Raw genomic sequence first — 13,913 nt, 5'->3', positions numbered from 1 at the left:
AGGAAGTAACTAAGAGGGAAGACGTTTGGAGTAGGATCGTCAGGAGCTTGGTGCATATGTCTAGTCAACACCAGCTTTGCCTAGTTATTATTGTGGTTATTGAAGTTGCATCGTCACCAGCGGGTGTGTCTGCCTAGTCAGCACCTACTGTTTGGAAGTCGCAAAGTTTGGAAGGATATTCAAGGAAAGTGTTTCGATGAAAATTTCTCAAGGAAGCTTATTCGAGGAAGTGTACTTGTGTGTTTAAGTGTGAACGTCTGTAGGACATCATCCAAACAGTGAGTTGAACTATTTTGTGGAACTGTTGGAGACACTTTTGTCTAATTGAAAGGAACGTCAGAGAGGTTGAAAGTCATTCATATCAGTAATGTGATGTTTATTGTTTATAGTCATGTTTGTGTATTGATGTCGAGGTGTCTAAACTTAGCTGCCCCCCTCCCAACAATAAATACAAGCCCCTCCCCCCCCCATAATAGAGTCAAAAGTCCAGTACAAATCTTTTTTACTTTGTTGTTAGAAAGAACAGGTGTGAGCCGGAGTGTGTTGACAGTGACCTGTCTGTGTACCCTTCTCCAACAGATACACAGGTTAAAAAAGAAAAGCCTACTTTCTACCTGTAAATAAGTTGTTAAATCAGCTTAGCAAAATCAAATAAATTATGATGGAGAAAAAAGTCAGAACAAAACTTTGTAAGTTCACATACAAATAAGCATTAGGTGCAATTAAAAAAAGACATCTTACCTTCTGCGTCCAAAGCAAGACCATTAGGACCTTTAAGATGCCTGGATGCAGAAATCAGTGTCTGACGGTCCGAGCCGTCATAGTTACACCTCTCTATTTTACCCCTGGTGTAGTCACTCCAGTAGATGACACTGTGGTTTGTGTAAATAATTGGAGAGTGAAACTAAATTACATTTATATTTGGTCTCAGTGTCTTTGATTGCAGCTCTCACATTTGAACACAAGGATTTCTAAGTTTTTTTACTTTCATTTATTTGTTATTCTCTCCCTTTACATCTGCGATTTTTTTTCCTTTTTCCCTTTTCATTTTTGAAATCCCATGTGTATCATCTTTATAAGCATGTAAATCTCTCTTCTGTATACATTTGATAAATAAATTCTGTAACATTTAATTTATTTTTAAGCATCGCAAACGTATTAAAATTAATTAGCTCAGTTTTTTCATTATCATTTACGAATTTAATAATAGTCACCCATTGTGTTTGTCGAGTTCGATGTCCACAGGCTGACTAATATCAGAATCGACGACAATCTTATGACTGTTGGTGTCCAGTGATATCATTCCGATGACCTTGTTGCCGTCGTCGGCGTAGAATAGTAGCCTTGACACAGAGTCCACAGAAAGGCCCCGTAGGTCACCTCCTTATAAACAGACAACAAATGAGTATTTATGATACAGATTTCTGTCACCTGTGTGTGTCCTGTTGATTAGCACGTTTGCCACGACACTTGCTCTCTTCTATGTTGTTTAATATTGCCATGCCATGTGGTCCATTGTGGACAACTTTGCTGATAACCTGACTCTACTACCACAGTTGCGCCATCTTGTATTTGTTGTTCTTTTTAATCCGTATGTCAGCAGCAAAGATGTAAAGCTCTTTTAGGAAACTGCTTCATAATCTTTCTCGATCTGTAATGCAACTTGTGTGTCATTCATCGTTGTAGGAGATGAAGTATGAGCACATCATTGGCAGTCTCGTCTGTTCTCCCGATAGAACATGTAGAAACAATTGGTTTTGAGATTGTGCACACGATAACTTCTCTGTAGTTTTGTTATTCCATTGGTTACATCAAACACATTTTTTCTTCATCGTTCCGACTACTAAACGATTTTTTCTAATGCCTAGCTCTCCTGGCGAACTTTGTTTTTAGGATTTTTGTCTTTTTGTTTGCAGCTGTTGAATGTTTCTCAGTCAGTCTTGCTGCTGACATGGGCCTCTGTGTGTATTAGGCATGCTGTGTCTATTTTGTGTACTTAACTTTCTGTAAAGTACTTTGAATCTTACCTTTAGTAGAAAAATAAGCTATATAAAATATATTTACTATCATAAATTGGTCTTAGGTATATTTTATAGTAAGTACAGACCAAATGACCATGGTGACTTTACCTTGACTAATTCTGCGAACCAGCCGAGCATCGCTGCCATCAAGGTTAGCGGATCGAATGGTCTTGTCCCGTGTATTTGACCAATAGACACGACCGTCTACTGGATCGTAGTCAATACCTAATGGGTTCCGTAGACCACTGGGACGAATTGTAACATTACTTCCCGTGTCGATGTCTATGCGACGGATGCCGTTATACGAGTCAGTGACAAGGAGAAACTTCTGTGGAATGATTGCTGTGGACAAGATGAAGTTTCTGACATTAGTCTCACCATAACAATAGTAATGTTTAACATTTAACATGTAGTTAAAAGTCTGTTATCTCAAATACTGTCTCAGCTACAATTTTTCTTAATCTTAATTAGAATATAGGACGAAAACATAAACAGAAGAGAGAATAATAGAAAATGCAGAAAATTGATAAAAGTGATCACACGAAAGAAGAGGCAAAAGGAAAGAGGAAGGAGGACAAGGAAAGAAAAAGAAAATATATATATTGTGTGGATAGTTCCGGCTATCGCAATTTTGTGTTGTATTAACTCGCAGTATTTATTATGTAGATCCTGTGGTATTTACAATTATAACGAACCATTCAGTTTTTATTAGCTGGACACGTTAAAAACCTTCGGTATTTTATTGTTAGCTGAGGATTTTATAAAAGTGAATAAACCTGCATGTCCGAAGTTAACTATAGGAAAAACTGAGAGAACAGGACAAAAAAAAACGTCCGTGGTGTGCTGTCATGTCCCAAGCATTCTGTATTCTCACTAATTTTTGGCTCGGTAAAAGGAAATATAAAATCAGTTCTTGCCTTTAGTGACAAAATATACATGTTTCTAGATGGTTGTATGGAAAACCACCTGGATAGTAGATATAAGACATGTTAAACATTCATAATATGCTATAAAAAATAGCTAAAAAATTTATTAAATTGAAGAGAGTATGTCTAGGTAAGTTATTTTTGAAGTTTAGGGTTATGATATGATTTGATCAGAATGTAAGTGGAGATTTGTATATTATTAGGTTTATATCGCCGTATAATTACAGTATATTTCCAATGCAGTCACACTAGTCGATTAGGAATTTTACTGAACAGAAAAAAGAAAGAAACAAGAAAAATGCAACAGCAGTAAAGTTTAGGATAAATAAACAAAGGGAAAGCCTCGAAGCACATGTCCTTTTAATTTTAAGTGACAAAACTCGTGTACACGATTTAGCATTTCTGTGTGCTCTACATGTCCTTGACACATACCAGACAAGTGTACTCATCAAGACAAAAAAGGAACTAAAAATTAAAAGGACATAGTTGTAGCGATTTAGAAATTGCTGTTTACCTGATGAGTAAGTTGCATTGAAGTCAGTGCTTGACTGTGAGCCAGACCGGAATCTGATCCACATGGTGTTAGACGTGGACCTCACTCTGTCCGGAACACTCGTGTTACAGAAGATACCCATAGACGGTGACAGCTCGGAGCTTCCATCCCGGATCTTAGGATGTGAGCATAAATTCGTTGAAGTGAAACTAAAATATGATGATGACTGCTAAAGTTCAGAAAAGTTTCGGTTTTTTTTATCATATCAGACAGATACGCATACCCACCCAGTCACCTTTTATTTTCTACAAACATCTAGTTGTACAATACATATCAAATAATATATATATAATAAGTTACTACTTAAAATTATATTTATCCTCCGTTTTCTTGTGAATTGTATTTTGTTGTGACTGATGTCGCTCCCTGTCACTAAGTGAATACCATACTGTAAACATGAGTACAAGGGTAGTTGAAAAAGTTCTAAGCCTCATCCAGAGGGACTTGCAGAAACAAGACATTTTTTCATAATTTTTCCATATTGACATTCCTGTGACATCAATGCACGTTCCAGCGATGCTCAAGCATTGCAATGCCATCACGGAAAAAGGTGGCCTCCTAGAGTCTAGGACCTAGACGATCAAAACTCTTCCACAGCACATGTGACCTCATCACTGTTTCCAAACTGACGACAACATAAGTGTGGGATTTAAGTTTGGAAACAAGTATGAGTCACATGAGGCTGTGTCTGGTGAGTTAGGAGGATGGGTAGCATACAAAGCCACAGTTGGCTGCTTAATCTACTACAACCTGAGCAGAGTTTAAGGGAGCATTATACAGGGCTGCCCTCAGCTTCCCTCTGTGTTTTAACTTGACGGCTTCCTTCATTTGTGTTAATTCTAATGGATAGTAGTGTTCATCAATAGTTTTTCCCCTTTCCAGCTAGTGTATCATGATTGCACCTTTAGAATTAAAAAAAAAACAGAAGCCATCACCTTGCCGACCCTACCTGCTTGAATTTGTTTAAGGCGGGAGAGGGGGGGGGGTGCGGAAAAACCAGTGTTTCAACTGTTTGCTTTCAATCTTTGATTCAGCTTTGAAGTGATGAACCCAGATTTTATTGTGAGTTACTAATATGCGATGAAAATTCTCAGGATCATGCTTGGAGTGAGTCAGAAGTGTCTTGGAAATGTCAACCTTTTCAGCTTCTGCTCTGACCTCAACATTCTTGGGGCTCATCTTGCAGACAGCCTGCTCATCCCGTTGAAATCAGTTAAAAGGGTGTGGATAATCAGAAGTAATGGACTTTTAGAGGTTTTTGGACGACCTGACTGAGGACTAGCTTTTGTGCTGACCCTACCACACTTGAATTCAGCATCCCACTTCTTCACAGTTGCATAGGAAGTGGAGTCCTCAGTGAGTGTCTGTACCATATCCTCGTGGATTTCCTTGTGTCTATTATCTTTCTTTTACAGATACTTTCTGACTGCTATAGCCTCTGTTATTTTTATATTTTAGATTTTTCGTACTACCCTTTACCTTTGTATGTGCCTCACGTGCAAAAAAACTTAATTATTAAATAGAAATGTGCATTAGTTTGTTTTTTAGTTTTATGAGAGATGGTAGTGTGTTACCACAACATAAAATATTCAGCTATGAATCTTCTTTCTGGGTGACGACTCTCGTAGGCCGTTGTGAATGGAGGTGCTAAAGATCACTTTTCTCTCGGCCAGCATTTTGTAATTTTTGAGGGCTTGCTATTTCCATTTATCACTTTAGTTAATTTTTTTTATCTTCCTTTAATTCTGTGTAATATATTCTAACTGCATTTCATTTTACCTTTGGCCTTTTAGTCCCTAACAAAGTATAAAAACACCCAATGAAATTATTCCCTATATAAATCTTCCAAATAAGTGTCAGAATAATACATGATGTATTTTATAATGCATGAAAACCCGCCATTTAAATAAATGCAAAGAAACAATCACAAACCTGCAAAGAGTCAAACTTGCAGTCATCGGTTCCATCACCAATGTCAAATGTAACAAAAGTCAAGGTAATGCGATGGCCCTGTGTTGTGTTGATGATGTAGGTACAGTCTTTATTAGGATGGTACTGACTGGGGTACAGCGGGGACGAGATGGAGCCACTGGGTGAGGTGTACACACCATCACAGGCTACAATATAAACAAAGCTCTTGTGACACCAAAGGTCAAGATTAAAATGTAAGACTCCATCATAATTAACATTTTCCTCATCACAAAGACTATATTGTTACATAAGTGTAAAAAGGACAGGGGTAAATAGGTTCTTGCTCAGTAATTTTCAGCTAAACTATTAGGACCCTTCTCTGTGACCCCCTCTTGATCTTACCTCGTGTTTTCTGTACGTGGTGCTGAATCAAAAGTGTAAACAAACACACAAGAAACTGCCTAGTCATCTTGATCTCTGAAATAAGAGCAGGAGATGAAAACATAAATTTAAAAAATAATAATGTTAGTCTATTAATTATTAATTATCTCATGTACAAAAATATTTAGAATTAAAACAGATGATAAGATTACAAACTATATTAGTCCACTTAGTGACTTCCTAGAAAAAACAAATTCCGTATTTATTAGAAACATTATTGTTAAGAGGGATAACTTTGTTTACATTATCAAAAACTGGTAAAAGGTTCCTGACAATTTTTTTCTTACCAATAGGAGATATTTCAAGTTATAAGATGAAGCAAAAACACCCTGCCTATGGCAGGGCATCTAGCAGGAGAAACCCAAGTATCTTCATAAGCCACCCTAACCTTCGATGATAAATCAGCCGCTGGGTTGGCGAGTAAAGATTTCTGGCCTTATACTCAACAATACTTAACAGTGCTACACATAACGATATGAATCTTTATCTCACTTATCTCATTTATTTGCAGTCATGAAGTTACGCTCTCTCTCTCACACACACACACAGACTACTGATGTGATGCATGTCCATAAACGCCATTTGAAAAGTTTGCCATTAATCTGGGAAAACTAATTAGCTTTACTTTCTAACTTCTGGACTGGGATTGTTGGACAGGTGTCATATTGCTCTTCCATTTTCAATATTTCATAATATTACAGATGGTAAATGGCCCTGAATAAACTTTGGCAAATATGATCACATGGATTTAAGAATAAATATGTTAATTTTTGCTATGTCCTTTATGCTTGATGATGATGATGATGATGATGATGATGATGATGATGATGATGATGATGACGACGAGGAAAAACTCACCTCAAGATGTAATTTCTCCGACTTAATAGCTCTGGTTTATTCACAATTATCTAGCGAGAAGATACACGTCTCTCTGTAATCAGTTCTGTTTCTCTGTCTAACAAGAGACAACGGTCCCCAGTAAATTTACTTCCTCCTTACAACATCTTCCTCATCTAGACTTGTTCCATGAACGCCATTGGTTCGTCAGTTTGCAAGGTTTGTCGTCACGTGACTTTCCTCGATAACTGGCTGATCGCACGCACCAGGAGGATCACGTGAACGAGACAAAGCCGCTCGTGCTGTGACTGTGTGTGTGTGTAGAAGTTTGTCGACAATACTTGTACCGCTGAGCCACACCATATACCATATAGCTGATATCAGCTTCTATTAATGTCACATCGTCAGAACATAGGAGTGAGCATAAATTAAGACATTTATTCTCGAATGAACGAGCACAAGTACGATGAAGAATTTAAACTAATGATGACAGTCTTACACGATAACATATATCTACTGGAGAACCGTCGTAGTTTCTGCCCCTTATCTGATTAGAAATTCGGATAAAACCTGGAATCACTGTTGACAGTGTAACTCCATTAAGGAGTTGGAGGTAAACTTCAGAAACAGGCTGGGCTACTAAAAGATGCCTGCTGTGGTCAAAAACAAGCTTTGGTATAAAAACTAGGATACATGAGAATTATTTGATTTTAATATTTGTCTGTCGTTGCTTGTGTTACGATTCGTTCCTGACGTTTGCCGTCATCAAACCTAAATGACTGTCATCTTTGTCAGCCAAATGCCTATTTTAGTATTGTTAAACATTGGTGAACTGGACATCAGAGCACAAACGATGTTATTACTGTTACGGTTTTTGGATAATCATAACACTCATAATTACACAGCCCATTTCTTTATCATACAGCAGTCTCAATGCGCCTCACGCAAATAAAAGCAATTACATTGTAATACAAGGCACATACATATTGAAACCCCAGTGCAAATTAATTCAAGCAAACTCCATTAGGTAATTTTTTTCGCCTGTACTTAAGTTTCTTTACTAAACTATATATATATATTTAAGTGTGTTTGTTTTTTTTCTATCGTGACAAGATGTTTACTTAGTAATGTGTATCCAAAACTTTCATAGAAGGTGCACTGATGATGTTTAGGCTTATAAGTGATTGCATTATATTAAAAAAAAAACAGTTTATCGGTCATTTCCAAACCAGATGAATTCTAACGTGGATACTACACCGAGAAAGTGTCAAGTATTTTGACTTTACATGAGCACAATGTGATCTGAGAGCTATAGCAATAGAAATTAGTTTGACTACTTTTAAATGTTGCTTCTTGATAGAAGGTAGAAAATCTGTATATTAGTTGAAAAGCAACTCTTGACCAAAGCGATGAAAGTCAAGCACTGAACTCTGGAAGACTGTAGAACAGTTGTATTCACTCATTTTTTCGTCAAAGGGAAGCAAAGTCAGAACGTTTGGAGGTAACTCGGTAAAAGCTGTGAAATGCCCACATCTACTCATGTGTGAAGAGTTTCTCCATGCCTGTTTTAGCTGTCATTGTGTTAGTTCTTTTCACACAGTCGATAGCATGATGCGCTTAAAGCAGAAGACTTGTTCCACACCTGGACAAGTTATTCCCTAATTAATCTGATATTTTCCAGCAAGTTCTAGACCTTTGTCAAACTGTCAAAAAATAATCAAATAAACGTACTACAGGGACCTGAAAACTATCCGATCTTAGCCTCACTGTGAACTTCTTGTCTTTTTGCAAGCAGCGCCTACCATAAAGCAAATTCTGGCATTGATAAACATTGGCATAGAGGCCGTAACATCTAGTAAGACTGCTCAAAACTGGTTAATTCAATGTCAAAACGCATCAAATTGCTGCTGAAGAATCTAAAAGGTAATATCATGAGCTGATCAGAGTGTATTAATATTATTACTTTAAAAAAAACTTGAACTGATTTGTTTTACTGCTTTCCGCGTTTGTTTCAATGAATTTCTACAAGGGTGTATGTGCATTTGCAGTCCAGAGAAATAACAAGTATAAAATGTACACTATAAATTAATAATAAATTACACAGATTAATGGGAACACATGCACGAAAGCAAGGAAAATAGCAAGCAAAAGTTGTATTTAGAATGAGAGATAGGATGATAAAATATCAGAGGATAAACACAGATTTCATAGGATTATAACTTCCACACGCCAGGGCTGAGCTACAGTTAATATTTAGAGACCTCCGTCCTAGTCCCGCTGCTTTTGCTGCGGCAGTACAGGCCATGGTGTGGCTGGTTGTTCTTCAAACGCCAAATGTGCAAAGTGTAACTGGTCTCATGTCGATTCTTCTCGAGACTGCTCGAAGTGGAAGGAAGAGGCCGCCATTGAGCGCGTAAGTGTCTTATACGCCGATGCTCGCTGTCCTGTACTAAGAGGATCCTCAAGAGCATCTTCTGCTGTGAGCTCCATTTCCTACTCGGCAACCGCTGTAAGACGACCGTTAGTCTCTGTGTCTATCCACACGGACATGACATGGGTTTCTTCTGAGGGTCCTGCCCCAGTCCATCAGGCTATACTTTTACATGATGTGGTGGTACCCAGTCATCACAAACATCTTAAACCATGCAAGCATCACAGTCCAAGCATCCCTCTTCACCAGTCAGAAACACTGCACGCCAGCAAGCACGCAACAAAAAACCACCAAGGAACAAGAATACCACACAGCAGACACACAAGAATGCAAGAACCAAACCAAAATCGCCAGAAAAACCCACTAATGAGCTTATCTAATGTGCACATCTCGGACTACCACAACAGCACCATCAATCCCTGTTTCTAACCGTTTTGGTTCTCTTGGCGAGCAGGGGATAGATGTGGATGAGCTATGCTTATTGTCACCTTCTCCATCCCGCCGCCTTCGGTCTTTCTCTTCTTCTCTCCCCTCTGTTTCTGGGAGGCGTTCTGCGTTTTCTTTTACATATAATCTATGTCTACAATCCTTCAAAACAACTATCAAGGAATCCGAACAATCTTTGAAGAACTCCAATGCCTAGCTTCTCCTTATTCTACTAATATTATAGCACTACAGGAGACTCTTATCCTATCTTCTCCTCTTTTTCCTTTAAGGGTTTCAAATTTTACGTCAGGACTCACAGACTCTTGTCCCTTACGGTAAGACTGCTTTTCTCATTCTCTCCCACCAACAACTTCTATTCTTTGTCAAGCTGTTGCTGAATGGTTTTCCCTGGATAAGGCATTATTATTTTCTATTTTCATCCTTCTACTCAGATTACCCAAAAGGACCTTGAGGGTCTTTTGACACAACTTTCTGCACGCTTCCTTTTACAGGGACTAACGGGCACCATCCGTTGTAGGGCGGGATCTTGACTGACCCCATGGGAGATTTGTTGGGATCAACTTTTATAAAAAATGTGATCTCTTTGACTTATGCTCTTTTTTATTTCAATGTCTCTGCCTTTTGATTTCTTTGTAAACAGCTCGCCTGCGATACTCAAGGTTGTTCGCTAGCTCAGGAAGTCCAAACTTCACAAGCAGACGTCACTAGGCTTTATTTGTGCTCAGCTCACGATAAACACCAGTCAGCAGAAGTGTTTCCGCTCAAGTTGTGGCTGGACGGTGTAGATAACACCGTGATGGAGAAACTCTTCCGAATAAATTTTCCAATGTCTGACGGACATGTGTCTCGATTTTTGCAAGGAACAATTATTATTGTTGATGATGATGATGATGATGATGATGAAGGTGCACGACGACGACGACGACGACGACGACGACGACGACGAATATGATGATGATCGCATTATTTCCATTACTCGGTTTTGCCTGTTGTGTGCCATAGTGTTTCTGTCATTTTATTGCCTCTACTTGTCTGATTTTTATTACAATAAGTGTAAAGCGATGAAAAGTATTCATTTTAAATTCTGTCTACATTGGGAGCAAACTATATATTTACACTTCAGCTTTCAAAAATGCATTTATAATTCGATATCTTTGAACAAGAGATGTGCTTTAACTCTACATCAGTTTTAGAAAGTAATGTTGCTCACTCTCTTACTTTTGTGCAAACAGGACACAACAACAAAAAAAGAAAGAGTACTTATAGAAGTGAGAAACAAATGTCATGATCTTTACGACTTCCACTCATGTGATACAACAGACACAGTCAAACAGTAAATGGTGACAAAGTAATCATTGAGAAAACATTTTGGACAATATTGTGTGTTTCATTAAACAACGACAATGAAATTATTCATTAAGAGGAACAGTCAGAAACAGCTTACAATAAGAGATAATCTGTAAAATAGTGAATACACACTGTAATATATTTGTCTCCCTTGTAATATGGTTTTGTGCCCTGTGTCTTATTCAATTAATGAACGTTGTGATAGTCTCAAGTCCTTCTTTATCATTCTCGATGCTTACTTTCGATGTGATCTAACTGGTCGATTGAAAAGCAACTAAAACTATGAATATTGTCCTTTCTCTTGGCTTGTACATAGTACCGCCCATCTTCTCTCCAAGACAACGACATGCTGTGGGTCGCGAGCTCGTTGACACTGGGACCTGACTGTCATGGAAGGTCTTTGACCTCTGGTACCGCGTGGTGGAGACATGAGACAAAGCTGTCAAGAAAGCTCTTTACTATGATCTGTTCTCTATTAGATGAATTATTCATTTTGAACTGTTCATCTAAGTCATTATCAAAGTCGGATGACTGTTCATCGGTAGAGTACACCAGTCCTTTCATTGAAAAAGTAGTCATTGATGTCTTTGATGAGTTAAATTTTGCGCTGTCCTGTCTTGGTTAGGATCTCAAGTAGTATTTAAAAGAATAAGAGCACATCATTTTTATCGAGCTCGTAATTCTCAGAAACGTGAACAGCGTAGACACGCGGAACACTAACAGTTCGAGATAAAAGTATAATAATTCCATCTCTTTAGTAATCCGGGGGTAGATGTGAGGAGAAGCTTTCAAGCTTTACACGATTTCTCTGGTGATAAGTAAGGGCTCATAAAATCAAGAGCAGACACCGTGCTGTCTTTACACAGCATTTATCTGTGGACGAATAAGGGTTAATATTTCCTACAAGAGACACCATGTCTTGCTTCATATTGGGCTTTGGTCACTTGGCTACATGTCGCTGGACTCTTAAAAACTAACCTGCCTGGCTCTTATCTCGAGTAAACACATGTCGTGTTAGAGAGTTTCTCTATGGGTTGTTTCCTTTTGAAACCATATTTTTGCTCCGTTCAATAAAATTGCGAAGCTGTCTGTGTGACAGAGGTCCCGTGAGCTGATTGTTTCTTCCGTTTTCGAGATTTTTCTTTCCGATTTCTTTCCTGTTAAAATCCGTTTTGATGCTTTCATTATGATGACAGATTCCAAAAAAAAGTTTGGTGGAATCATTTTTAAGTTCTTTGCTTCTTTTTGAAATGTAAGTAATGTCTATTAAGCTTGCAACTTTTTAAAGACTAAAGTGTTTAAACCATGTTTGCAAACAAAATTCTATATTCAGAATGTTAGTGATTTTGGCTTTCTTTGTGTCGTTTTAATGAAGGTGTTTTGCTGTTAAAGTAACAGGTTTTTAACTTTCAAATCAAATCAGACTTTACTGTCTGTCGAGGAGACCCAAGACAGAAATTTTTCTTTTGCTCACAAGGGCAGGCATACATACTCATACAGACATTTACACACACACAGTTAGGAGTAAAGGTACACCCTCATGGTAGTTGGATCTCCGTCAAATGGTCAATAAAATTTCAATACCTTATATTTCTTTATATATATATTTAAAAAATGCGTTGGCATTGCAGACTGCAACAAAATGTGTCTGAACTGCATTTCCGTCATCCTCGTAGTACTTTGTCAGCTGATACTACTATCTTTTCATCACCTGTAGGCAAACAACATTATAAATTGTCATCTGTCGTCTATTGGCCTGTGACAGAAATCCCTGCATTTCATTATTTAGATTGAGCGCAGAGAGCTCGTCTTGTTTGTTCGAAAGGGAGCGCACATTCAACAAGGTGATGGCTGATAATGGATGTCAGCAACCTCTACTCTACAGACTGTGCTTCATTCCTCCTGAGTCCTTGTGCCTTTATTTAGGATGGTGATGGCTGCTGGCACGAAGGATCTCCGGTAGGCAGCTTTCCGTACACGTGGCACATTATACTGCCTGCCTGAGGCCAACAGCTGGAAGTTGGGATGGAGAGGGCAAAGAATTCCTTAAAGTAAAAACGTGGGTTTGACTTGAGTGCAGTGTCCACAAACAATATCTGTCTTCCGCTTCCTGTAGCAGAAAGATCTGTCAGCAGCAGACATCCCCCAGTGTCAAAATGACTATGACTCATTGACATTAAAAGGTGTCATGGCTCTCTCTTTCTGTCTCTCCCGTCTCAGTTTCTCTCTCTTTTCCCTCCCTCTCTGTCACTCACCCTTCGTCTTTCTTCCTCACTCTTAATTGAGCATCTCATTGCTAGCGGATAGGCATTCAGTAACTTAATATTTTAGTTAATAATTAGGATGTTTGTTGTTGATGTTGCTCACTTGACCCCTTGAAATGGGCTTAGGCCTGATCAATAACAACTATGAAGTTCGCATCAGTATGTTTGTTACAGTCTGTGTTTGTGTCTGTTGTATTTCAGATGTTGCCATAAGAAGATGGCACTGCTTGCGAGTTCATCAGCTTGAACATGAGAAGGCATACACTGTTGTAATAGCATGCCTGAAGTTAAATAACAAAACAAGAATGCTCAAACTGTAATATCCACAGGATGAAGATGAGGAGGACCAGGATAATGATTATAGGTACAATGTATTTGTACCTGTGCGGGATGTTCCAACAAAAAGGATGCGAACTGCAGCAGGTGAATCTGCAAAGCACAGACTTGTTGATCGGTTCTTCTGAGGTTTGAAAATAATTGTGTGCTTGTTATTGCAAAGTATTACTGTATAATTAGTAGCAATCAAGCATCTTTCCAAAAAAACAGTGCATGTTGGGATTCTGGATAAGTTATGTGAACCTTTTTACAACAGATATTAATTAAGGATCGCATAATGAGTATCTCGTTCATATTCAAAATACGATAAATATGTATTTCTTGGCTTCATAATTCTACTGTGAAGTAGTTTTGAGAAGAAAGTGTGGAAGAATCACACAGTCATACACAATCATTATA

The 13,913-nt window shown here is 38.2% G+C and overlaps 1 protein-coding gene across 1 annotated transcript in view; it reads right to left on the bottom strand.

Annotated features, from left to right (window-relative positions):
* Positions 1-13,913, bottom strand: part of LOC112556955 (low-density lipoprotein receptor-related protein 4-like) — a 209,862-nt gene that overhangs the window by 47,195 nt on the left and 148,754 nt on the right. The window contains exons 12-15 of the mRNA XM_025226459.1: positions 3,462-3,615; positions 2,130-2,363; positions 1,215-1,383; positions 742-872 (exon numbers count right to left, since the gene is read on the bottom strand). Coding sequence (XP_025082244.1) covers positions 742-872; positions 1,215-1,383; positions 2,130-2,363; positions 3,462-3,615 — 688 coding nt within the window. The remainder of the gene's footprint in view (positions 1-741; positions 873-1,214; positions 1,384-2,129; positions 2,364-3,461; positions 3,616-13,913) is intronic.

This window comes from Pomacea canaliculata, linkage group LG2, assembly GCF_003073045.1.
Source record: "Pomacea canaliculata isolate SZHN2017 linkage group LG2, ASM307304v1, whole genome shotgun sequence".
Taxonomy (NCBI): domain Eukaryota; kingdom Metazoa; phylum Mollusca; class Gastropoda; order Architaenioglossa; family Ampullariidae; genus Pomacea; species Pomacea canaliculata.
The sequence above is the reverse complement of the archived record's forward strand: the minus strand, read 5'-3'. Positions and strand labels throughout refer to the sequence as shown.